Consider the following 25,054-nt stretch of genomic DNA (forward strand, 5'->3'; position numbering starts at 1 on the left):
GGGCATTCATTTTGTTGAGGCATGTTGGGGATTTGTGGATAAGATGATTTTTAAAAAACATTTTTATTGGAGTATAGTTGATTTACAATGTTGTGTTAGTTTCAGGTGTACAGCGAAGTGAATTAGTTATCCATATACGTATACCCACTTTTTTTTTTTTTTAAGATTCTTTTCCGTAAGGGGCTACTTAAGATTCCAGTTGGCTTTTGAAATGTGGAACTTAGGCAAAAAAATGTTACACATGTAGAGCAGTTTACAGTTTCCAGATTCAGAAAAATATTATTATTATGACCTTTTAAACGAGAAACTGAAATTCAGTGAGATTAAACCCCATGCCCAAGGCACTACTAAATGACAGATCTGGGGTCTGAATCCAGATTTTCTCTCATTTTCAGTACCAAAGTTTTTCTCACAGTATATACCACTATGGAATGTGACAGTAGGGCTGGGTATCCCTGGGGCGTGGGATGAGGGAATCAGTAATGGTTAGGCAAGACAAGAAAAAATGTGTCAAAGCAGAAAGAGATGCAAAAGACCAAGGGCAGTAGCTGGCTCCCACTAAGATCACACAGGACAACTGTCAGGATATAGAGGGGCTGCAATCCCTACAGCCCCATTCCATAGGGCAGAGAAAATCTGCGCCCTCATCTCAACGGAAGGATCCCTGCCTTGCATGGCTGCTCCCAGCACCCCAGGCTGTGGGGGAGCCCTGGGTCACATGTGGTTTCAATCACTGCATTTATCTGCATCATTGTCATTGCATTTGGAAGATGACAAATCTCATTTCTGTCCCAGGCCTGTCCAAATTGTGCAGGGGGTACAAGTCAAATCTGGAAAAGCTACCTCATCTTTGGCAGGCCAGAGATAGGGAGAGACTTCAGGAATGTACAGTGATGTCCCACCCAGGCCCCTTCTCCCCTTTATTAAAAACAAATCTGACACAACAAAAGTCTAAAATTTTCCGCTTGATCATTTCACCCTGCCTTGTTATAACCATGCCCTTTGTCCACACCCACTGGAGGTTTTTGCAGCCTGGGGAGAGCCGGGAAGTGTCTGTCCCTAGCTCTCAGTCACTCCCATAATAAACAATCACTAAACAGCTTGCTGCCCTAGGCAACTGTTTGTCCAACTTGGCCAGGCCCCTGTGACTTAGGCTGGGGAAGAGGGTGGGAGGTGTTCTCTGTAGAGCAGAATTCAGGCTCTGAGGCCAGAGAGCTTGGTTTGGACCAGAAATACTGTTTGGGAGTGAGCACATCTTTGTGGTCTTGGAAGACCTTTAGAGGGACTGCAGCTCTCTATCTGACTTGTCCAGTGAGGCTCCCTGGGGGGAGCTTGGGGCTGGGGTGTGGTAGGGCAGTTGAAGGGCGGACCAACCATCTTGTAGTAATGTAAAGAAGGTCATTTCCTGCCTCAAGTTTCTCATCTACAGCTGGGACAGCTGGCAGTTCTACTATCATCCATCCCTAAGAGACAGCTCCTTAAAAACCACCACCCCACCACGCCCCAAAGAGAATAACATCACTAGGTGCTGGGAAAAGCCTAAATTAACAGGGTTCTCCTCAGCTATTAGAAAATCTCTTTTCTTCCGCTGTGACTGATCTCTTGGAAGCTTTCTACAGAACAGACAAGGGGCTTCGGGAAGCGAGGGGAAGGATGCGCGGAAAGTTACTGAGGATTTGGGATAGGTGTCTTCTCTTAGGGCACCGACAGACATGAAGGATTGTAATGATCCCTCTTGATTGTGATATTTCCTCTTTATTCTTGGGGCTTTAGGTGTCTCCTTGGGGAAAGAGAGAGAGAAAAAAGGACGGGCTATGTAGGGAATAGGGGACCTGTTTTGATGCTTTGTAAAAAGGAAAAATTGGGGGCCTCAGAGAGTCGAAGGAGGGCGGGGAGAGGCATCCGTAAGGTCCGCGGTCGCTTTCTATGAAGTATTTCTTTCCTCCCGCATCCCTTGGGCTCCCCCCACTGCTCCAATTTTCTAGCATCCTTCTCCAGGAACCCGAACACTCCCAGCCGCCCGCTCGGGGAGGCGTTGCCGACAGGCAGGCGAGGAGACGGGATTCTCGAGGGCGCCCGGGGCAGCGGGGCCCTGGAAGCGCCGGCCAGTCCCCGGTTTCCCGGTTCCCCGGTTCCCCAGGCGCCGCGCGCCAGCGGGCGTCTCTGGGAGGCGCTGCTTTCCGGCGCAGCAGCAGGAGGCGGTGCGGCCCAGGCCGGGGTCCCGGCCGGGACTAGCCGAGGGGCCACGGGGCTCGCACTGGGCCGCCTCCCGCTCCGCCCGCCGGGCCCCGGCAGAAGCACCCCGGGGCCCGCGCGCCGCCCGCACCCCCAGCGCCGCGCCGGCGCCTCTGCCGGTGGCCGGGGGTTATGAATGGGCGCAGCGGAAGCACCGCCCCCCCCGGACGTGACGCTCGTCCAATGGCAGCGCGGGCTGCGTGGATGGATGAGGTCAGCGCTGTCGTGTCGGGAATGGAATGTGTAAGTGTAACATTCAGAACCGGGTAACATTCGGCGACCGAACGCGGCGGTCGGCAGCAACCGCGCGGGGGCCTGGGAAGCGCCGCTCGGGGCCGGCACTGCCCGCGGGGAGGACGCGCCGCCGCAGTCACCCAGCGCCGCCGCCTTCTGCCGGGCCGCCGCGCGTCCTGGGGGCCGGCCCCGCGAGCGCAGGAGTAAACACCGCCGGAGTCTCGGAGCCGCTGCAGAAGGGAATAAAGAGAAATGCAGGGATTTGTGAGGTTACGGCGCCCCAGCTGCAAGATGCACTAGCCGGCTGAACCCGGAGATCGGCTGACTTGTTGGAACCGGAGTGCCTGCCCCGGAGTGTGGATGAGTTGAAGTTGCTTTCCCGGGGCTCGTTTTCCACGGCGCCGAGAGGAATCCGAGAGGCAAGGAAATCACTTCGTCTTGTCATTGATTGGGCATCGGGAGCTTTTTTTCCCCCCTCTCTTTCTTTTCCTCCGTCTTGTTGCATGCAAGAGAATTACAGTCCGCTGCTCGCCCGCCCTGGGTGCGAAATATTCAGCCCCGCTCTCTCCCGTCTATTGTGCAACCCAAAGATGAAAGACCGAAGGGGAGAAAGTTAAATCGCCCACATGCGCTGGATCAGTCCACGGCTTGGGGAAAGGCATCCAGAGAAGGTGGGAGCGGAGAGTTTGAAGTCTTTACAGGCGGGAAGATGGCGGACTGGAGCTGAAAGTGTTGATTGGGAAACTTGGGTGATTCTTGTGTTTATTTACAATCCTCTTGACCCAGGCAGGACACATGCAGGCCAAAAAACGCTATTTCATCCTGCTCTCAGCTGGCTCTTGTCTCGCCCTTTTGTTTTATTTCGGAGGCTTGCAGTTTAGGGCATCGAGAAGCCACAGCCGGAGAGAAGAGCACAGCCGTCGGAATGGCTTGCACCACCCGAGTCCGGATCATTTCTGGCCCCGCTTCCCGGACGCTCTGCGCCCCTTCGTTCCTTGGGATCAATTGGAAAACGAGGATTCCAGTGTGCACATTTCCCCACGGCAGAAGCGAGACGCCAACTCGAGCATCTACAAAGGCAAGAAGTGCCGCATGGAGTCCTGCTTCGATTTCACCCTTTGCAAGAAAAACGGCTTCAAAGTCTACGTATACCCGCAGCAAAAAGGGGAGAAAATCGCCGAAAGTTACCAAAACATTCTAGCGGCCATCGAGGGCTCCAGGTTCTACACCTCGGACCCCAGCCAGGCGTGCCTCTTTGTCCTGAGTCTGGATACTTTAGACAGAGACCAGTTGTCACCTCAGTATGTGCACAACTTGAGATCCAAAGTGCAGAGTCTCCACTTGTGGAACAGCGGTAGGAATCATTTAATTTTTAATTTATATTCTGGCACTTGGCCTGACTACACCGAGGATGTGGGGTTTGACATCGGCCAGGCGATGCTGGCCAAAGCCAGCATCAGTACTGAAAACTTCCGACCCAACTTTGATGTTTCTATTCCCCTCTTTTCTAAGGATCATCCCAGGACAGGAGGGGAGAGGGGGTTTTTGAAGTTTAACACTATCCCTCCTCTCAGGAAGTACATGCTAGTCTTCAAGGGGAAGAGGTACCTGACAGGGATAGGGTCAGACACCAGGAATGCCTTATATCACGTCCATAACGGGGAAGACGTCGTGCTTCTCACCACCTGCAAGCATGGCAAAGACTGGCAAAAGCACAAGGATTCTCGCTGTGACAGAGACAACACTGAGTATGAGAAGTAAGTGGCTTAGCCGATGGGCCTCAGCGGGTCAGCCCTGGGCCCTGCCCACCTGGTCCAGGTGTGAAGTTGGGAGATGGGGGTGGGGCAGGGGACCCTCCTCGGGTCCTCTTCCTTTTGCTCTGAGCCTGGGACTGAGCAGCCTGCTTCTGGTGTGTAGCTTTGAGCTGAGGACCCAGAGTTTGAGCTCCTCGGGCTAACGGAAAATCCTGGAGCACTTTCCTGGGCCAAGCAGGTGACCATGTTCCCCTCTTGCTTGGAAAACCTTCAGGGTGATGTGTGTTCTATGAAGGGTGTGGGTTTGATCCGAGTTTGGAAACTGCACTTCACCAGTGGATCCAGGAGGGTGTTTGTGAGGGTCTAGGGACTCGAGAGGCTCTGAATCCGCCCACAGTCCGGGGACCTTACCCCAAGGTTGTTGCTTTATTTGCTTTTCTCACGAGCAGGGCGAGCAGCTCTCCCCGGAATTTTCCCACCCTTCAATTGTCATCTTTCCGCAAACCTTAAATTTGTGTTAGCAGTGGAAGTCCTTTAGTTTCAGCTACTAAACTTTCTGTGCCTGCCTCTTCCCTGCTCCCAGACGGCATTGACTTTTATGAAGGGAGACTGTAAACCGGTTAGGGCCTGTGATCTTGCTTGCATGCATTCATTCATGTGTGTTTGTTGGCATGTATATATCCTGCCTCCCTAGGAGAAGCTGTTTTTAAAAAATCTGGGCCTCAGCCCCTCTGCTGTAAACTCCAGTTGCTAATTTAGATTTCCCTTTCCCTTTTGTCTTTATCGATTTGCATGTAAATCGGAGACTGTTACTCTCTGAATGCGCTGTGAGATGCCTCTTTACCCTCTGGAGTGAAGCAAGTTTTGTCCAGTTGCTAAGTAGCTGAGTTGGAGACTTTGTAGACCTTCTCACTCTTCCTTTTCCTTCCCAGTGACAGTAACTGACACTCTGGGCTTGGGGTCAAAACTAGTTTCTAGGAATCGGCTTTAACCTGAGCTTGGAGGGTCCGTTTCCTCGTCGATGGGGCAGGAGCCCCAGACTCTCTCACTTCTGTCTGGCTGTGAAAGAGTTAGTGAGCTCTTACAGTGCATTTCCACGTTACACCAGTTAAAAACCAGAGCAGCCTTGTGCTACCCAGGCAGGAAGGGGAACCTCTCAGCTGAGTACAAGAGGAACTGGCAGAGGTTGGCGGAGTTTGCAATTGATTCATGAAATGCAGAATAGGGGAAACGCTTTGCAGAACTGATTGGAACAGGAAGGGGCATGGTGGGGAAAGGACCCTGAAATGAAAGGTTTGATTGTTGTCTGTGGATTTCCTCAGACACTCGGGCCTCTGTAGGAGTGATTGGAAGGGAAATTCAAGTCCTCCTGTACTTGATCCTAGACAGTGAAGGAGAAAGTATCAAACACTGGCATTCCTCAAACCCCAACACCTCTTGCTTTTCGAGCACAAGCAGAGCCCGAGGCTGTAGGGTCAATTATGAATCTAAATTTTCCTCTGCTTTGGGGGCAGTTATGTGTGAATGTTGGATGCAGTTGCCATGGATTAAAATTTTCTCACAAAAGAAACAAACTGTGGTTAGTAATGAGCGCTTTGTTTACACGACATTTACATTGACCTATTCCTGTGGGTGCTTGTAAGAAAAAAATGCTCCTAGCCTTTGAGGAATTTCTTTGTCTGGTTTATGGTGGAGTAACTCGAGATGAAGTCTGACCTTTCAGTGTCTTCTAAAGCAGTCTCACCGAATTCTGTAGAAGGATCATGACGGTCTTCATTCCTCTAAAGGAGCTGGAGGGGAGATCTTAAGAAATTTGAATTATATGTTTATTTGGGAAACACCCTTAATCCGATACAACAGTCATATCTGCTTTACTCTCCTAGTCCCAAAATAAATCGTCTACAGTCTCTGCAGAAGGTTTTTCTAGAGATTTTTGGCAATAAGGGAAGGAGGGGTTGGTTTCCAAGAAACTTTAATTTTTGCTAATTAAATTTCACTAATTTTTGACCTCTTTGTCGTTGCATCAGGAAATCAGACACCCACGCCCTTGTTTTGGTTTATGTTTAAAGACCACAAGGGGTCAGGCCCTCAGGACTGAGTCTCATCTGAAGAGTGGCATTTAGTGAGGAGAGCAAGTTGCCTCTTTCTCCTGAGCAGGGATTTCTTTCAGAGACACTTCTGGATTTTCTTCATTCCTCTTTTGCATACTTTCCTGCTCTAACCTTGTTTCATGGGACGGGATGGTGTTGCAGAACGTTTATATTCATCGGCCTGCTTGACTGGAGTTTTAACTTCTTCCTCTCACTGGGTTATCTGAACGCTTTATCTCTGAGAAATGGTGCTTGCAAACATGTTTGCCTTTGCCGTTGACTTTGGAAGATATGAAGAATGAATGAGCTCTGAAATGTGGTGAGAATGCTCACATAGCAGGCAACCTGTCTTGTGCTCTGAAGTAAGCACAACTGTTGTACTTTGCTACTTATACTGATGTTTCCCGTAAGTCAGCTGTGCGTGTGTCAGACGCAGAACTCCTCCAATCAAATGCTAATCTCTTCCCAGGGTTTTAGAGGAGGATATTGCAGTTGGGTCTATAGAAGTCATCTAAGTCTGACTTCTCATACTGTCTCATGGTGTGACTTTTGATTCATCGCCTTGAACCTTAGTTTATCCTTTGGTGGAATGGGTTTTCGACTGCTTTAGGGTTCTCTAAGCGTTCATTTGATAATGGCTTATAAAAACAGGATCAGTTTTCATCTACTTCTTTTCTTTATTAGCAAGTGCCTATGATTTGGACTTAGGGGGTCTGATAATTAGATTGAAAATTTATGGTATCATGGCCGAGTTAGGATACTATAGAATATGTACAAGGGTATCAACTAAAAAAAAAGTTGCTTTTAGCGAAATTTAGCCTTATGTGACAATAAATGTTTTTAGTTGAGGACTTCTGTTTCCACTTCACTTTTGTGAAAATCAGACATTTACTACTAAAGGTATAGAAGAACTGCATGGAATGAAGGAAAAGACTTTTCTCTTGTAATAGAGCAACACTTTCAACCCAGACTTCCAGGATTATATTCAAACATTCATTTTTATGACACCCATAATTAATTTTCATCAGTTACGTGTATTAACAGATGTAGATGACACTGGCTAAACTAAGTTGCTGCAGTGATTACATGATGTGTAATGAGGCTTTAGAGAAATTCTGTCTTACATCTCTTGAGCTTCTTATGCACCCTTACAGAATTACTGTATTTTTGCATGAACTTCATAGTGCAGATCCCTTCAAAGGGCATTATTGTGAAACTTCAAATTTGGCTTTCTGAAATAGACGAAAAAGAGGGAAATGAGAGGTGGCTTCTATCTTGGACCCCTTTGAGGAAAGCGGTGGAGAATATTTTAAGCAGCTCTTCTGGGAACAGGCAGGATTCTGTGCAGGCCTTTTGGACACCTTCTCCTGTATTTGTTGAAGCTGTACCTCACAATCCTTGTGTTTTTAAGGGTCTTGAAGGTAAGTGATCATTACAACTTCCAAACATCCTCATTTTATAGATGTGAAAACTGAGGGATAGACTGTTACAGGGATTTGCTTAAGGTTAGAAAACTGTTTAGTAGCAGGGGTAGCCCTAGAAAGCAGGCCTCTGACTTTTTCTTCTTGACCTACGGTATTCCATCTTTAATTAGAGACACACCTGAAAGCTCTCCGGCCACTGGAAGGTCCTTATTGATGGTGTTTCTTATGGGATTTCTTTTGGAATCATTTGGGAAGCTGATAAAGACTTTGGACCAACTTTGTGAAAAAAGAGAGCACATACATGCATAATCTGTCATCTAGTTTTAGGGGTTGACACACAGCCGCTACTAAGGGCATCGTCAGACTTAAGAACTTTTGCTCTAGGGCTTACATTTCTTTTCATTGCCAACTAAGGTGGAGGTCCCCGGTGCTGTTTAGTCTAAGTAGGAGTTTTGGGGACTTTTCAGTTTGGCTCCAGTGAATTTTGGGAATAGGCTGTGAATTCACTGAATGATAAGCTGAATTCAAATGTATTTATGGCAAAAAGAAAATGTGCACAAGTAAATGATGATGTATTGATTCCCCATTTTTCTGAACTATATTCCCAGACACGTTGAACGAGTTCGTGATCTAACAGGGAGACTTGGAGGAATGAAAGTTGGAAATTGTGCTTCTCAGGTTTTAAATGTAAAACATTAGCATCTTTTTCCCCACAGGTGTATGATAGCACAAAAGCATTTCTAAAATAAGCCACATAAGCACAGTTTTCTTTTTTTTTTTAACACACATATGTGCTCTTATTTTTTTTTTTCATTTATTTTATTTTTGGCTGCGTTGGGTCTTCGTGGCTGTGCATGGGCTTTCTCTAGTTGTGGCGAGCCGGGGCTACTCTTCGTTGTGGTGCGCGGGCTTCTCATTGCGGTGGCTTCTCGTTGTGCAGCACAGACTCTAGGCGCGCGGGCTTCAGTAGTTGTGGCGCATGGGCTTCAGTAGTTGTGGCATGCAGGCTTCGGTAGTTGTGGCTCGCAGGCTCTAGAGCGCAGGCTCAATAGTTGTGGAGCACGGGCTTAGTTGCTCCGCGGCATGTGGGATCTTCCCAGACCAGGGCTCGAACCCATGTCCCCTGCTCTGGCAGGCGGATTCTTAACCACTGCACCAACAGGGAAGCCCAAGCGCAGTTTTAAAATAAAGCTAGGCCCAGACCTAGACGAATTTTGAAGTTAGCATTGTGTCTTCTTGCACTGAGGTTCTAATTCTTTCTGTGCCCCTCCCGTCCCCAAGTTTCTCACCTTCCCTGATCTTGCTTTCTGGAGGGCTCCTGAGAGCCTCATTTACAAGGAATCCCTAAAGGTTGAGGTTTCGTGGACTACTTCTAGGGACATTTGCAAGTTGATTGAGTCTAGTTCAAAAAATGACGGTTGAAAGTGGAATCTGTGACCTGAGCTGGGAGCCTGTAGGATTTTGTCCTTAAGAGGATGGCTTGCTATGAAGGCTTGGGCAGGCCCCACCAGTGGGAAGCCACCATTGGTCCCCCTGACTGTGACAGCAGCTTTGGGTGGCACCGACTTGGCCAAAAGGGGAGCTGTCACGCCCTCAGGTGGTGCGTGTTCTCTTTGTCCAAAGGCCTGTGGATGTGCCTCCCCAGAACCCGCTGTTAGAAACACCTGCTGACAATGACCTTGAGCACACTAAGGTCACACCAAAGGTTGTGCTCGATAGGACCCGGCTGCTCTGCTCACAGCCACCTTGCCAGGTGTCTCGTCAGGCCATTTTACAGGTTTGTAAGCTGAGGCCAGCTCGGGTGAGGTGGATTGGCAAGGCTGCACAGCTTGTAAGTAGCTGAACGGAGGCTACAGTCCAGGTTTTCTGGTTCCCATTCCTCTCCTTTCTCTGAGGCCCGCTGCTCCCTCATGACCGTCACGTTTCCACACAGCCTCTTCGGAGGGAACCCGTCAGGCTCAGCGGTCACTAGACACTGCAGTCTCCTGAGAGTGTTCGTGTTTGGATGTGAACACCATGAGCTTAATGACTGACTGGTTTTCCTTCAGAGCTCTTCCGTCTGTGCCCAAGTTCCTTTAATGCACAGGGACTCCCTCAGAACTGCAAGATATTTGTCCAGTGTCTTATCTGAAGTCGCCTTTATTAGCTCATTTAAGCCTTTCGACAGCAGTGTGTAAAGTCCCCACTTTACAGATAGGAGTGCAGGCCCCGAGAGGGTTAAGTTAGGAGCCACGGTCACATCTGGTGAGGAAATGGTGGTGTTCAAACCAGGCATCTTGGATGTCGAAGACAATGCTCTTTCCCCTAAAAAATGTTACCACCTTAAAGAATCAAACAGAATTTCTACCTGTTCACAGTTCTGTATCAGTGAGTTTAGTGTGATTTGGGTGTTTGTAAGTCATATCTTTTTTTTTTTCCCCCTACTGCTTTCCTTTATAAACATGCTTCCCAAGGAAAAAATTTGGCTAAGAGATGTGATAAAGACGGCCCTGAGTTGACACTTAAACATCGAACTCCTTCATCTCGTCCGTTCAGGGAACGTTATAACTTTGACTATGTAGATTCTGCCTTTCATGTTCCCCTAGAGCTCTTCTCAGAAAAGTGAGGAAGTGAATCATGTGTGACCTTTGCCCTCCTGATAGCACCTTGCAGGGTTTGCCCTGTACTAGATGTCAGTGAACCCATGAGGTGGTGCAGGAATGACCATTGCCCCAGGTATAAGGTGTGACCCGGTAGAAATGGGAGATGCACTGGAAGATTCCATTTCTGACAGAACGGGCCAGGTTTCTGGAGTGTAGCATACCACTGCTCCTAGGCCCTGAGGCTCCCTGTAGAAAAACAGTGGTTAAAAAATTATAAAAATTGTACAGCGCCTCTGCAGAAAATGCAAAAGAGATGAATATGAAAAGAAATTTCTTCTCTAGTCCCGACAATGAGAGCTAACCACTATTATTAAACTTCAGTAGTTGGCCTGTTATAACCCACATATACACCTCTGCGATTGATTATGTCATTCTGTGTCTGCATATCCAAGTACCTTGTATAGATATGTTAATTATTATTTAATTAATAGTAAGTAATGAATTTGACACATTTTCCTTAAGTGTCTTGTTTCTGCCAGACACACAGGTGTTGGGGCTGGGGCCGCCGGGAGTGAACAAAACAAACTCCTGGCCATTCTAGTCTTGGTTGATTTTATAAAGTTAAAGTCCGACTTTAAATGTATTTTTGCATGTTGCTTTTTTCTTAACATTATCTCAGAGCTTCTTCCTCTCCTACAAAAAAGGAAAATCCTATTAAAATACTAAAGTAAGATTTTTTTTTTTTTTTGTGGTACGTGGGCCTCTCATTGCCGTGGCCTCTCCCGTTGCGGAGCACAGGCTCCGGACGCGCAGGCTCAGCGGCCATGGCTCACTGGCCCAGCCGCTCTGCGGCATGTGGGATCTTCCCGGACTGGGGCACGAACCCGTGTCCCCTGCGTCGGCAGGTGGACTCTCAACCACTGCGCCCCTAGGGAAACCCTAAAGTAGGATTTTTAATGGCTGCACCGTTCTTTTTAGTAACTCATGGCTGTTCCATAGTTGATTTGCATTTTCTTAGAGATTTGTTTCCCATCTTTTCTTTTATTATACATAAGTCTGTGATGAATTTCACTGTATTGAGGATTTGTTTTCTTCTTGACTAAGGTCTCTCTCTCAGAAAACACAGAACTTCCTCCCTCTTGACCCACCCCCCAGTCCCTTTTGGAGGAATAGCAATTTTTGAGGTGAGTCTGAGCACCCATTTAGCAAAGTAGCCGGCATGAGATGACTGCTTAGATAAACATCTGTAGGTGTTAATTGGTCCTGCGGCTGGGGCTGGGCGGGGGAGGGGGTCTTTGAAGCTCCCACAGCTCCGTTCCCTTTGAAGTTTCATTTTTGCTGGAGCCAGAAACCTTCGTGTGTCTCTTACTGAGCAGACGCTTCCTCCGTGCCTTCTACAGCCTCTCCTGGGATCTCAGAATCTGTGGGCCTGACCTGGGTGGGTGTCAGTTTTGTAAGTTAATTGTGTCAGCTGCTCAAAGCCCTGGTCTCTTTTCTCTTTGGCTGTTGAGTCTGCGGTCCTTTGGAGGTGAATTGAGACACGTGGCTTTACCTCTGGGCCATCCAGGTCAGGTTTGGGATTCTAAGTGCAAATGAGGCACTATTCTAAGTGATTTAAAAACCAAGACAGAGGGAATTCCCTGGCGCTTTCACTGCCAAGGACCCGGGTTCAATCCCTGGTCTGGGAACTAAAGTCCAGCAAGCCTTGCTGAGTGGCCAAAAAAAAAAAAAAAAAAGAAAAAGAAAAAGAAAAAAACCCAAATAAACAAAAAACCAAGACAGAAAACAGAGTGAGCCAAACTGTTTACGCCTAGTTAGACTTTCTTTGCCATTGTAATTGCTTTGAGCAGCAGTGAGATTTGTGGAGAAATACTTCCTTGTTTTGTGTACCCTCTTGTCTTCTGTGAAGCCCTTTAGGAGAGGGCGATGACCCTGGACCAGGGAAGTCACTGACCCACACACATTCCTGGACTAGGTGCTGAACCTTTCAGCCTCATTGTCCACATCTGTAAGTGGGGATCGTAACACCTCACAGGGTTGTTGAAAGATTGAAAGGAGGTAGAGTGGGTAACTGCTTGTAATGCAAAACCTTGTAAACGCTCATGTGCTCTACCAGGTGGTGGTGTTTATTAAAAATCATCTTCCTGCCATTTTCTAATCAACCACAGAGGTTTCCTTAGTTTCATAACTTGGCTCTTTACTAAGCCACAGAAATAAGTGCTCACCTCTTTCTTGATACTTAATCCCCAGAAAATTGTGGTAGCTGCCCTGGAAGGCTAGCCATTATTTCTGTGGGCTGTGGAAAGACCTAGATGGGGCCTTGGAGCTTGCAGGTGGCCTGGGGCAAAGGTGGGAGTAGGTGGAGGGTGGTCTCAGGCACTGCCTTGACTCTGCATCCCCCAGGTTCCCTGGATGACTGCTCTAGGAATGCAGGTTATTGCTTTTGCAAGTGACTCCTGTGCTGCATCGGTTGAGGGTGATCTTTGGAAGGCTACCTCGTATGAATGGGCTGGTTCGACAGGCCCTTAGGTTGCAAAGGGCAAAATATCACTCAGGCCACCTTAAGTCACAGGATTTATTGTGAAGGGACATGGAACAAAAACTGCACTGGAACTGTTCCAGTAAGTTCTCAGGACCCAGCACAGTCACTTGGGTCTGCTCCTTTCTTCCCACTCTGGACCTTCACCTCTCCCCAGACTGGCACCTCTGTCGCGGGGAGTGTCTGCCAACTACTGGCCAGTCTTTCCTGAATTCTCTCCTGCAGGCCCTGGAGGAAACCAGCCTGACTGGCTTTACTGGGGATACTTACTCCTTCGAGTGACAGCCATTCCTATCAGGCCACGTCTCTGGGTCTGGTGGTGACCTCATCAGTTGAAAGACTTCCCTGTCACATTGTCATTCTTGATTGAATTGGTGGCCATCCTTTTGCAAGGAACAGCCTAAAGTTGCTTCCTGAAACGGCACTGTGGTTAGGGGAAGTTGTCTGTGGCAGGCACTGTTGAAGCCATATCCTGTTGGCACTGACATATTGGAGCCCGGTTGATCATGATGGTGATAGCAACTAATATTTCTTGAGAGTGTACTGTGTGCTGGGTAACGGGCAGTATCTTCTTTAATCTGTATGTCCACCCTAGCAGGAAGATACTCATTTGAGATGCAGAACGAAGTTCAGAGAATCTTTAAAAGTGACTTGCCTAAGAGCACACAGCTGGGACACAAACCGAGGGCCGTCTGACTTCTGAACCTGTGTTCTTCACCACGGCATCGTACTGCTTCTGCACAGCTGGAACTGATGTCATGAAGACCACACACACATAAACAACAGTGTGATTGATTTATAGGGGATCACTTGTGTTTCTCACCTAGAATTTATTTAATCTTACTGGAGAAGAGACAGTTCTAACCAGCGAGGTAATCTGGTTTCTCAGCCCACAGTAGATTCAAAGCAGTGAATTTAAAGAGAGAGGGATTCTTGCAGGCAGAGCTGGGAAGAAGGGACAGTTGGCAACCCAAAGGGAAGGAAGCAGGCCAGAAAGTGATAAAATGTAACACCCAGAAGAAGTAAAGAAGCCCTGCAATTTAAGAGCAGCTGGCCCAGAGCCGGAGTGTGTCCTACGGACTCCCCAGAAGCGTGCCTTTGAGTCCCGCCACCTAACACCATGCCTGTCACCAACCAGAGCTTCTGTAAATATTTGATAAACTGTACCATGGTACAGCGCTGACCGTGAGCCATCTCTTGTGTACGCTGGCCTTTGTTTAAGAAAGTAGAGGAACAAATAATGAACTTTATAACTTTTTTGAATCCTATGGTTAAAATAAAAATATTTTGGTGCCCCCTAAGATAAGCTGTCCGTTTGAAAGCTTATCTACCAAGCTTAGCAAGTTCCCCGAGGGCTCCGGATACAAGGGGTAGTTGCATCCTTGGAGTCTGCATCAGAGTTCTGGTATTTGTTGCTAACTCAGATTTCTGGGGTTTTATAATACATATCAATACTTTAATGAGAAATATAAAGTTTTCTGGTATTGTCATGTGGGCCTGTGATGCTAGTTATTCTTGACCAACTAGCGTTCCAAATGACTTGGGCCCTGGGCTCCGGGAAAGAGTGGCGGCAGGTGTGGAATATGGAGGCTGGGAATTAGAGCAGGGGAGGCGTCCCTAAGGGGAGGAGGAGCCTCTAGTCTGTTGCTTGGAGGCTGCCCTGGTAGGTGTGTTGGGGCGCATGTCCTGCTTTTTCTGCATTTCTAGGGATGCCCCGGATGGGAACTGATGGGTAGAGATCTGGAATGGATTTCGCATGTCCTGTATATATTCCAGCACCCTGACAGATTGGTGGAAGTCACCCACAGCACCACTGATAAAAATAGGACCATGCCACTATCCTAGCTGAACTCACCTTGGAGGCTTCTCCTAATTCATTCATACGCTGTGAAGGTGGGGCTGGTCCAGCTCTACCTGCCTTTGCATCCCCAGCCCCTTGGCAAAGCCTCATTCCTCCTCCTCCTCCGTTTCCCCACATGCTCTCTTCTCTCTCTCTCAGAAAACTGTCCCCCAGCTTCATTTCATTTCTTCCAGTGTCACTTCCTTGATGCCCCAGACTTGGTCACATTCTCCTGTTAATGGGTTCTTATAGAACAGTTAATACTTGCCACGGCTGTGGTTGTTTATTTTTTTGTTTGTTTGTTTTTCTGGACACGCAGGCTCAGTGGCCATGACTCACGGGCCCAGCCGCTCCGCGGCATGTGGGATCTTCCCAGACCAGGGCACGAACCCGCGTCCCCTTCGTCGGCAGGCGGACTCTCAACCACTGCGCCACCAGGGAAGCCCATGGCTGTGGTTTTTTTCCATTTATTTAAGTCTCTGTTTTTCTCTCTCCCCAGTAATTTTACGGGCCCTGAGGGGAGAATTCATGTTGTTTTTCATTAAATTTACTCAACAGATACTTATGAAGCACCTACTCTTTCCAGGCACTGGGGATTCAACAGTGAACCAAACAGACACACATCCCTGCCCCAGGATGGTCCCAGTGTAATGACTGGAGGCTTTTACCATGTCAGTTATGGCCTGTGTTAGAAGGTGCTTGATGCTGGGAAGAAAAGCAGTATATGGAAAGGGGTGAAGGCAGTGGATTTCAACCCGGGGAGCTTCTGGAAATGGGGCATGGGCTCTACTCCTGGCCAATCAGACTCTCTGGGGATGAAGTTCAGGTTTTTAAATAGCTCACCAGGTGATGTGAGAATGGGAATGGGGGGGTGGTTACAGTTTAAATATGGCAGGAAGGAAAGCTCTGTGGGGAAAGTGACATTGAACTCACTCACTGCTGTGTCTTCACAGCCTAGCACCATGCCTGACCCACCCATACTGGGCACTCAGTATTTGCTGGATAAATGAAAAAAAAATTACATTTATTTAACCAATCGAAATACTGTTGACCATACAAAGTATGGGTTCTGTCTTTGGTTTACAGCCCAGGCCTTCCCGTGTTTCCTCCAAGTTCATCTTTTGATGATTTACCCAGAGTTTCTTTTCATTTTCAAACGGGATGTTTCTTCCAATAACCTTTTCTCTTTTCTTTTCTTCCAAGGTAGTTTCTTTTCTTTCTTTTTCTTTTTTCCCTGTTCTGTTGGATATGATATCGGTAAAACCTAATTAAAATGAACTGACGGGCTTTACTGCATAGTGTGAATCTAAAGAATTTATTGCTACAGGAGAAACCATTACAGTCTTTTTGTCATCTAATTTGAACAGTCTGTAGATATTGGGACTTTTTGTGCCCCCTTAATTGCAATTTTTCTCCCAAATGGTAGGTCAAATATAACTTTTGGCTTACATTTCCTGCTCAGGTTACATCCCAACTCTGTTAACTGATATTAATTATATATAGTAACAGAGTAACATAGCTTAATTGAGCTATCAGGCTTCTAATGAATTCATATTGAGATTTATCATTTAATTAAAAAGCAAAGGGGAAAAAAAGCAAAGGGAAGGTGTTCAGTTGTTTCTCCCATTGGCCCCCATTTCCTGCATTTAAAATCTCCTCTCTTTAGCTTGTGGAATTGTATGGATATTCACAAACGTATTCAAGGTATATAGATTAAAAAGGAGAATGCACTGGATCCCAATTACTTGACTTCCTAGTAGGTCTTAAAAATGGATTCAGATTTGGTGGCAATCGTATGACGCTTGATTAACTATCAATTATGTTTTATGTTTTTACAAAGCTTGGTAAGGTCATTTTCCAAAATGATTTCTAGGTCTGTATATCTGAACCAATCTGAAAATCTAATCAGAGGGGATCTAATACCGAAATACTTCAGCTTTACTGAGAGGCAGAGAATAAATTTTTCTTGTAAACACCATTTCTTATATGCTATGTGCTCCTTTAAAATTCACACTGCATTAAAAAAGCTGCCTTCAAGCAACACCTTTTATGATAACTGCATTTTTAAGTATGCAAGTGTAATGTTGCAAACCTGTAAATGGAGGGCAGTCAGTCTTTTACTGATTCAGAGACTGGAAATGTATAATATTTTCTGTATTTAGATTGTAGAGTTATAGTACATGTTTTTAAAAAATTGAACAGTATTTTATATGAAGATAAAATTTAAGTACCTCAATGTTTACTGCAGTTCAAAGAAAGAGTAGTATTTTCCTGCACTTATTTTATTTTTTTATAAATTTATTTATTTATTTATTTTTGGCTGCGTTGGGTCTTTGTTGCTGACCGTGGGCTTTCTCTAGTTGCGGGGAGCCAGGCTGTTCTTCATTGTGGTGCGTGGGCTTCTCATTGCAGTGGCTTCTCTTGTTGCAGAGCACGGGCTCTAGGCCTGCAGGCTAAAGTAGTTGTGGCTCGCGGGCTCTGGAGCGCAGGCTCAGTAGTTGTGGTGCCCGGGCTTAGTTGCTCCGCGGCACGTGGGATCTTCCTGGACCAGGGCTCGAACCCGTGTCCCCTGCATTGGCAGGCGGATTCTTAACCACTGCGCCACCAGGGAAGCCCCTGCCCTTATTTTAGACTTAGCTATGTCTAAGGAGTAACCCAAGTAGGATAAATGAAGGCAAAAAGGATTCAGTATCAAAATAATTTTTTTTAAATTGAGATATAATTGATATAACATTGTATTAGTTTTAGGTGTACATCATAATGATATTATATATATATATCTCATATATATTGCCAAATATGTTATATATAGATATATTGTAAAATATATATACATATTGCAAGTGATATGTAAATATATATTAGCAATATGTATATGTTGTGAAATGATTACCACAATAAGTTTAGTTAATGTCCACACATTTTTACAAATTCTTTTCTTGTGATGAGAATTTTGAAAACTTACTCTCTTGTTAATTATAGACACCATTACATCTCTAGGACTATTAATCTCATAACTGGAAGTTTGTACCTTTTGACCACCTTCACCTGTTGACTCCCCCGACACACACACCCCCAGCCCACTTCTGACAACCACCAATCTCTTCTCTGTGTCTTTGGGGGTTCTTTTTTGGATTTGTAAGTGGTGTTCAGATGGTGTTTGTCTTTCTCTGTCTGACTTATTTCACTTAGCATAATACCCTTAAGATCTGTGTTGTCCCAAATGGCAAGATTTCCTTCTTTCTTAAGGCCGAATAATACTCCATTGCGTATATCCCATAGTTCCTTTATCTGTTCATCCATTGATGGATATTCAGGTTGTTGCCATGTCTTGGCTACTGTAAATAACGCTGTCAGAATAAATCTTAAGTTTCTATAAAAATAAGCTCAGCGATTGAGCACCCTTAAATTCCAAGTATGAAGTAGCTATTCTAGGGGGTGTTGGTGACTCTTTGAGCCTCCCTGGGCCTCAGTTTCTCTTAACTGGTTTTCCTGCACAGAGTCCTGTGAGCTCATCACCACTTGGGGCTGTCAGGTCTGTGCACACATGTGTATGTCTATGCATCTGTCCTTTGTTTGTCTGAGAAGGAGCCTGGTGTTCAATCATGCTATCATGGTGTCAGTTTTATCTGGAGGGAGGAGAAATAAGATCATGGAAGTGACCTTAAAGGTCTAGTGTAACTCTTGTATTATATAGATAAGGAAGTAGAGATCCAGGGAAGTTGGGCAGTTTGCCCAAGGTCATGTAGCTGGTTGCGACAGAACAGGGAATGGAGCACATATCTCTTGACTTCCGGCCAGGTATGGCATGGAGGTCATGCACCCAGGCTCTGGAAACTAGGGGCTTGAACGTGGATGGTGGCTCTGCCACTGGCTGGGCACCTTACTTCTTTGCTTCCATTTCTTCACTTACAAAATGGGGATAATAATAACTCCTATTTCGTAGGGTTGTTACTGTGAAGATTAAGTGAATGATATTACGTGTAAGATGCTTAGAACGGTGCTTGGTACATAGTAAGTACTCAGTCAATAACCATTGTTACTGTCATTAACCTTCCTGTTCCATTAAACCACGTTAGTCTTGTCCAATTTCAGATTTACCATTTGTGTCTGTTTATCATTGTTTTCATTTCATTTCTTCCATTGGACCTATCTGTTTACAGCTCATTATAACTGTAGTGTGCAATGTGATACATTAGCTTGCTAGTCACATAAAAGTTCAAGGTGGTTTGGCAAGTGCCCAGAATTCCAACCACCTGTTGTAACTGTTGCCAAAATACGATAGATTTTCATTTCCCAGAAGTTGTTCCACCGAGGGTGCAAATTATTAATATGACTTTATGTCTTTAAAACATTTTTTTTTTACCAAAGCACATTTCATGTTTCCCACCTGTTCCGAGAAGCTGAGCAGTCACGTGGGTCTTCTTGTTCCTGCCTCTTGAAAAAACATTAAAACAGTGGCAGATGTGCCAGTGGCATCACCTGAAATGACTTTCTGAGCTAAACCTGCATGAGACAGAGAAGATAATACGATTTTTTTCTTCTCTCGCAATGCAAGGAAGCGAAAGAGCGATCCCATCACGATGGGGTACTTTGCAAATCGGGAAGCGATAACAGTGAATAACTTTCTACTTTCTGCAATTTGTGTGGCTGTTAACGATTGATGACTTGTTTTAGGACGGGCATTATCAGCTGCAGCGGGACCCAGACCTCTGGACCCTTTCTGCATGCTAAGTTGAAGCAGTGTGTTACCTACCCTTGAGGATAAACTTCTAACAGCAGTCTGGGTTAACGTTAGGGAGGAGATGTTAGCCTGTGTTCTGAAGATCTGGGAGGTTTCAGACACATTGTAATGTATATTTTCATTCTTGCTCTTGGGAGACACAGCTGCAGTTAGGAACAAACACCTTGTAAGAGCTGTTCTGTAATAACCGTTTCTGCCACCACATCCAGATGTGATCTGATTCCTACTGGATTCCACACTGGAGCAAGCCTTGCTGTGATGGAGATGCACTGCGGGTCGCATCCTGTCCCTTGGCATGTTACCACATTCCCCCGACCCAAAGCCTGTTAGAACAGGATTATATCCTTGTCGTAAATCACAGAATCATATAGAGTGTTCCCTAACAGCTTTTGCAGAAGAGACTCTAGGGAACAGTTCATTAAGTATAAGTCAAGTGAGACCTTCTACCATAATTTCAAACATGACTGCAGACAGCAAGCAGTTGTGTATTTTACGTACAATAGCGACACTAGGCCTGTATTTATTTGTAGGTGGAGGAAATATTCAAAATCCATTTTTTTTTTTTCTGGGAACATTACTGTGTCAGTGTTGGATATTGTTTTCTACCAAGAATCAGATGCTTTTTTTTGGTCCCCGTCTCCTTGTTGTCTCATTTCTTCCTCACAAAATAAAAATTGCCCTTCTTTCTCCCCGTAAGCTGACTTGCAGATTCAGGTAGCAGTTGAGATAGAAGTACCGTATCGTATTTCCAATTAACTCATTTAATTAGATAAGGTGAATTAATTAGATTTTTTGACATGTCTCTTATTAAAGTCTAAAATATTTGCTCTTGGAATTCCCAGGTACCGTGACTTGGGAGCTTTTCTCAGTTTGCTCCTTGATTCAGGACTGGTGTAAGACGTGTCATTTGAAGCCTGTCATTTGAATTCCCCTTGGGGGTATAAAAGTGGCCTAGTGATTTTTCAGATAGTGGAGCATAAATCAGCAGGCCCAGGGCATTCCCTGGTTATCACCAGGCTCACCAGCAGAAGACTGGATTAAGCATTGCTCTGTCCACACACAGCAGATGAGATGGTAATCTAAGGGCTTGTTTCCATCACGTGTGGATGGACTCTCTGAAGTTTCTTTCCCCCCCTCTATTCTCTCACCCTGTATAATTTTAGGTGTCTGCAAGCTTTGAGGGGCCTCCTTATGTCCTGTCATTGAGGGCCTGGGGAAATTCTGGAATTTAGATCGGGGCAGTTTTAAATCGTAGATCATTCTAAGATCTTGCATTATAATTATTTAGTTTTTGTCTCTCTAGGTATATTCCTGGGTATAGCTGGTTCATTCTCCTCTGTACCCCAGAGCTCACCCGCCACTGCAGTAGTTGGATTGATAGGTGTTTAGTTAAATCTTACTGCATTTGGTTAGCCCATTGTAGTTCTTTCTTTGGTTTAGAAATTCCAGAACCCAAACAGATGGAGGTAAGACTATGGCATATTCTGGAATTTTTCATCTTTTAAAAAATTTTTTAGTTTTTAGTGTTTTAGTTTTAGTTTCCTTTAGTATCTGTCTTTTTCAAATATAGATCAAGGGGCCAGACCAAAAAATTTACTGGGATCAAAGTACATAACACCTCGTTTCATGGTGGAAAAATACCTGATAGGCTTTCTCTGCCATTTGACTCCAAACACCTTTTTTTTTTTTTTTTTTTTTTGCGGTACGCGGGCCTCTCACTGCTGTGGCCTCTCCCGTTGTGGAGCAACAGGCTCCGGACGCGCAGGCTCAGCGGCCATGGCTCACGGGCCCAGCCGCTCCACGGCATGTGGGATCCTCCCGGACCGGGGCACGAACCCGCGTCCCCTGCATCGGCAGGCGGACTCTCAACCACTGCGCCACCAGGGAAGCCCAACTCCAAACATCTTTTGATCACAGAGTTATTTGGATGTTTCATACTTTATGTTCTACTTGGACTTAAATCCGTAAGTCTTATCTCAAGACTTGTGTATTTGTTTTTTTATCTGTTTGCCTGGTATTAGCACAACACTGAGCATTCAGTAGCCCCTCTAGAAATATTTGTTGAATGAGTGTCTTTTGGTCACGTGGCCTGTAAGTGCAGAAAGGAAGACTTTTGGAACTTAATAGACTTCTTTCCTTTTGTTTGGAATAAGCAACCCACAGGGGATGTTGAATAGAAAAAATAAGTTTACAAGAATTTCCTTCCCCCGCCAACCACTTGAGGTTCAATATAATAGGAATGAAGTTAGAGATTCACCAAAATCAGGTGACGATTTGCAGCTTTGAAATAACTTGTGCCTTTGACTGTCACTTTAGCTATGAGTAGGTTCCCGGTCATAATTCTGTAATATCCCAAAAAGCCTGCTTTATGGACCTTGAACTGCACTCTATTGTCTAAGGCCTCAGTTCTTGGCCAGGTATAGTTTCTATTGCTTCAAAGCTCACTTCCTCCTGGAGTGCAGGCCAAGAGAGTGAAGTCCTTGTAGAGACTTGTGGTGGACCCTCCAGGCAACTCCACAAGAGAAGAACCCTCTGATCACTCCTTTGGTGTTTCGACTGCCCCCTCCAAGAAAGGGACCAACTGTCCTGGTCCCTGGTACCAGGACCAGAACCTCCGTCCCCATTGTCTGTTGATGAACGGGACACTGCATGCTGTGCTCAGCCAGCTGCTCATGGTGCCATCAGCTTTCCTGGAATCTAATCCCATCGCAGGGACCATACAGAGGAGGCCCAGGGGTACAGTTCTGCGGCCTCATCCACCAGAGGCGGCTTCCCACAGGTGGGCTGCAGCTCCCCACAGGTGGGCTGCAGCTTCCCACAGGTGGGCTGCAGCTTCCAGGGTTCATCCCTAGGCTACTTCGTTCTTTTTTACAGGTCTTCTGTTGCCACTTACGTCTCTGCAGAGCAGCTCCTGGCACCTCGCACTCCCACTTGACGAGGATGGATTTTACATACCTCTTTTTCCTGGGTACTCTCTAGCTGTTAACAAGGGACCATCAGAGGCCTTTCTTTGTGGCTGTCCACAAAAGCCCTCCCTGCAGTCTCAGACACCCCGCCCTACTCTCTGCTGCTTCCTTTTAGTCAGTCTTTTTTCAGTAACCCTCCCTCCCTCCTGTGAAGGCTGTGTTCACATGTGTGCACACGCGTGCACACACTCTCTCTTCCTGTTCCCTGATTCCCTAACCCTACGTCACCCCTCCTACTGCCATTCACATCAAGCTGTTCTAGCTCTTAAGGGTTCTTATCTCAGAAGCTCGAGTTTACATTTAACTTTTAAGGGAGAGCCACCCAAGGGCACAGCGTAAACCATAATCCAGTGAACGTTTGGGAAATTTTCTTTTTGTGATTGCAGATTGCAGAAGTAATATTTGAGCATTGTTCAAAGTGCAAACGTTATAGAAAGTGAAACTTACCTGTAACACTCATATATCATCTTGAACGATTGGGTGTATATTTCTTTTTTTCTAGGCAGGTGACATATTATTTATTTTCTTGAAAATAGGATTATTTTATACACACACACATCTCTCCTTCTTTGTATTTTTTTTTTTTTTTTTTGGTTGGTACGCGGGCCTCTCACTGCCGTGGCCTCTCCCGTTGCGGAGCACAGGCTCCGGGATGCGCAGGCTCCGCGGCCATGGCTCACAGGCCTAGCCGCTCTGCTGCATGTGGGATCTTCCCGGACCAGGGCACGAACCCATGTCCCCTGCATCGGCAGGCGGACTCTCAACCACTGCGCCACCAGGGAAGCCCTGTAATTTCTTTTTTTAATCACTGAATTATATATCCAGCATTGTGCCATGTCAGTACATATAAATATCTCCCTCATTTTAACAGCTATAAGGTATTCCGTTGTGAAAATAATTCTTTGATTAGGTTACAGTAGAGTATAAAATGTGGCATTTGACTCCTGATCACAGTCTGTCTTTCTGTATATTTACCCTCCATTCTTGGTCTGAGAAAAAGGAATATACTAAGTATACTTTTAGCATAGTGAGTTTTTTTGGGGGGGATAACTAGTTTAAATGTTCTGTTTTCTCAGTTGTCCATACCTGTTTAAAAATCTATTTTAAAGGTTAAAAAGCCTTAGGATTTTAATTGCTTTTTTAAATATAAAAATAATATACAGTTTAGTTTGTCAATTTAACTAAAGGACCAAAGTCCATTAACCGAAAAGACATAAGTCTCATGTAAAGGAGTAAAGCTTTCCCAGAATGAGGACTACTCTGTGATTCAGAATTGCAGACAGTGGAATTCGGGGTGTGACCCCTTAAATAAGTGTGATTTGGAAAAGGTTTCTAGCACTACTTCACATAGTGCTTTCAAAATGTCTGTTTATTTTCTCTCTTGGCACAAGTGAGTACAAATCATAACTGGTTAGATGATGTCAAAGTCTGGGACCAGGGTAGAGAGTGGGTCTTACTCTGATTTGATCAAAAGCAAACAAAGCAAAAGCAAATGGAAAAAAAAGTTAAAATTTTCTCATTGTGGGACTAAAATGCTACATGCTGAATTTTCACTTTCTGATTAGAACTGACAGTTAAACAGATATGATTTATGTCTTAGGGGTCAGGAAGAAACTGTCAAATTTTAGTTTGACTGTCGTTTTCTCTGTCTTCTCCATTTTTTTTTTTTTTTTTTCCTTAAGCTTGGCTGTATTAATCAGATAGAAGCCACTGTTTGACATGTCCTTCTGTGGTGTTTGTAGATTAAGTCAGAACCGTGCCAAAAATCACTTGGCATTTTTCCGGTGGAGCAGAAATGAACCTGGTTCATTCCATCTCAACAGCTTTACCCAAATGGTTTAGAGTAGACCTGCCTGATTTCAAAAAGGAGGGCTAATGTGGGGTCTGGTTTAATACAGGTGCCATTTTCCCCCCTTCACCTCCAGGGTTTATGTTTCCGTGAACATTGGCTTTAATTTACCCCAAACAAGCCTATGAATGGCCTTGCTGTAGTATCTGTTGCTGATTTCAACTCCCAAGTAAGAAGCCAGGGAATGTTTTCTTTCTCAGCTCAGCAAAGAGGGGAAGGGGGCTCTTCTGCAGTTGCTTTTCGATGCATTTACTTTCTACCTGCTGGCTTCAAACAGTATTAATTTTTATGTGCTCCTTGTGCATTGTGTTTAATTAAAAGCAGTTCTATTCGCAGAGGTACTTGTATGATTTTTTTTCCCTGAAATGAATAAAACAAATAGGCATCTGGTATTTGTTTTGTATAATACAATCCCCATAAAATGAAGAGTAATGAAACATAATGATCTGTAAAGGCTTGTTTTGTAAGCCTGAGAATGGGCTTGTTTCTACCAGCTTTTTAAGTTCTACTCATACAATAAAGAATCCCTTTGTACATTAATACATAACAACAATAACAAGAAAAGCTTCCCAATTAAACGCATGAATCCAACTTATCTTTTATTAAACACATTTTTTTTTCTGTTATAGTGTGGATGACAAAAGTTTGTCATGTGTTTACCTAGTTTACCTAGTTTTCTCTGTAGGTAAACACATTGGTCTGAATATTAGGAAATATTCACTTCCTGTTTGATAGTCTGTTCAATTGGTATAGCTATATTTATTATTTTTTCCCCATCATTAAAGAAACAATGTTAT

The 25,054-nt window shown here is 45.3% G+C and overlaps 1 protein-coding gene and 1 long non-coding RNA gene across 2 annotated transcripts in view; both read left to right on the forward strand.

Annotated features, from left to right (window-relative positions):
• Window positions 1–2,506: 2,506 nt before the first annotated feature.
• Window positions 2,507–25,054, forward strand: part of EXT1 (exostosin glycosyltransferase 1) — a 292,058-nt gene continuing 269,510 nt past the window's right edge. Inside the window, exon 1 of the mRNA XM_067711429.1 lies at window positions 2,507–4,226. Within this exon, the coding sequence (XP_067567530.1) occupies window positions 3,265–4,226 (962 nt within the window). The 5' untranslated portion in view covers window positions 2,507–3,264. The remainder of the gene's footprint in view (window positions 4,227–25,054) is intronic.
• LOC137209944 (uncharacterized) lies at window positions 4,233–25,053 on the forward strand. Its single transcript, XR_010936197.1, has 2 exons — window positions 4,233–22,221; window positions 22,264–25,053. It is a non-coding gene; the product is annotated as an uncharacterized lncRNA (long non-coding RNA).

Source organism: Pseudorca crassidens, chromosome 17, assembly GCF_039906515.1.
Source record: "Pseudorca crassidens isolate mPseCra1 chromosome 17, mPseCra1.hap1, whole genome shotgun sequence".
NCBI lineage: Eukaryota > Metazoa > Chordata > Mammalia > Artiodactyla > Delphinidae > Pseudorca > Pseudorca crassidens.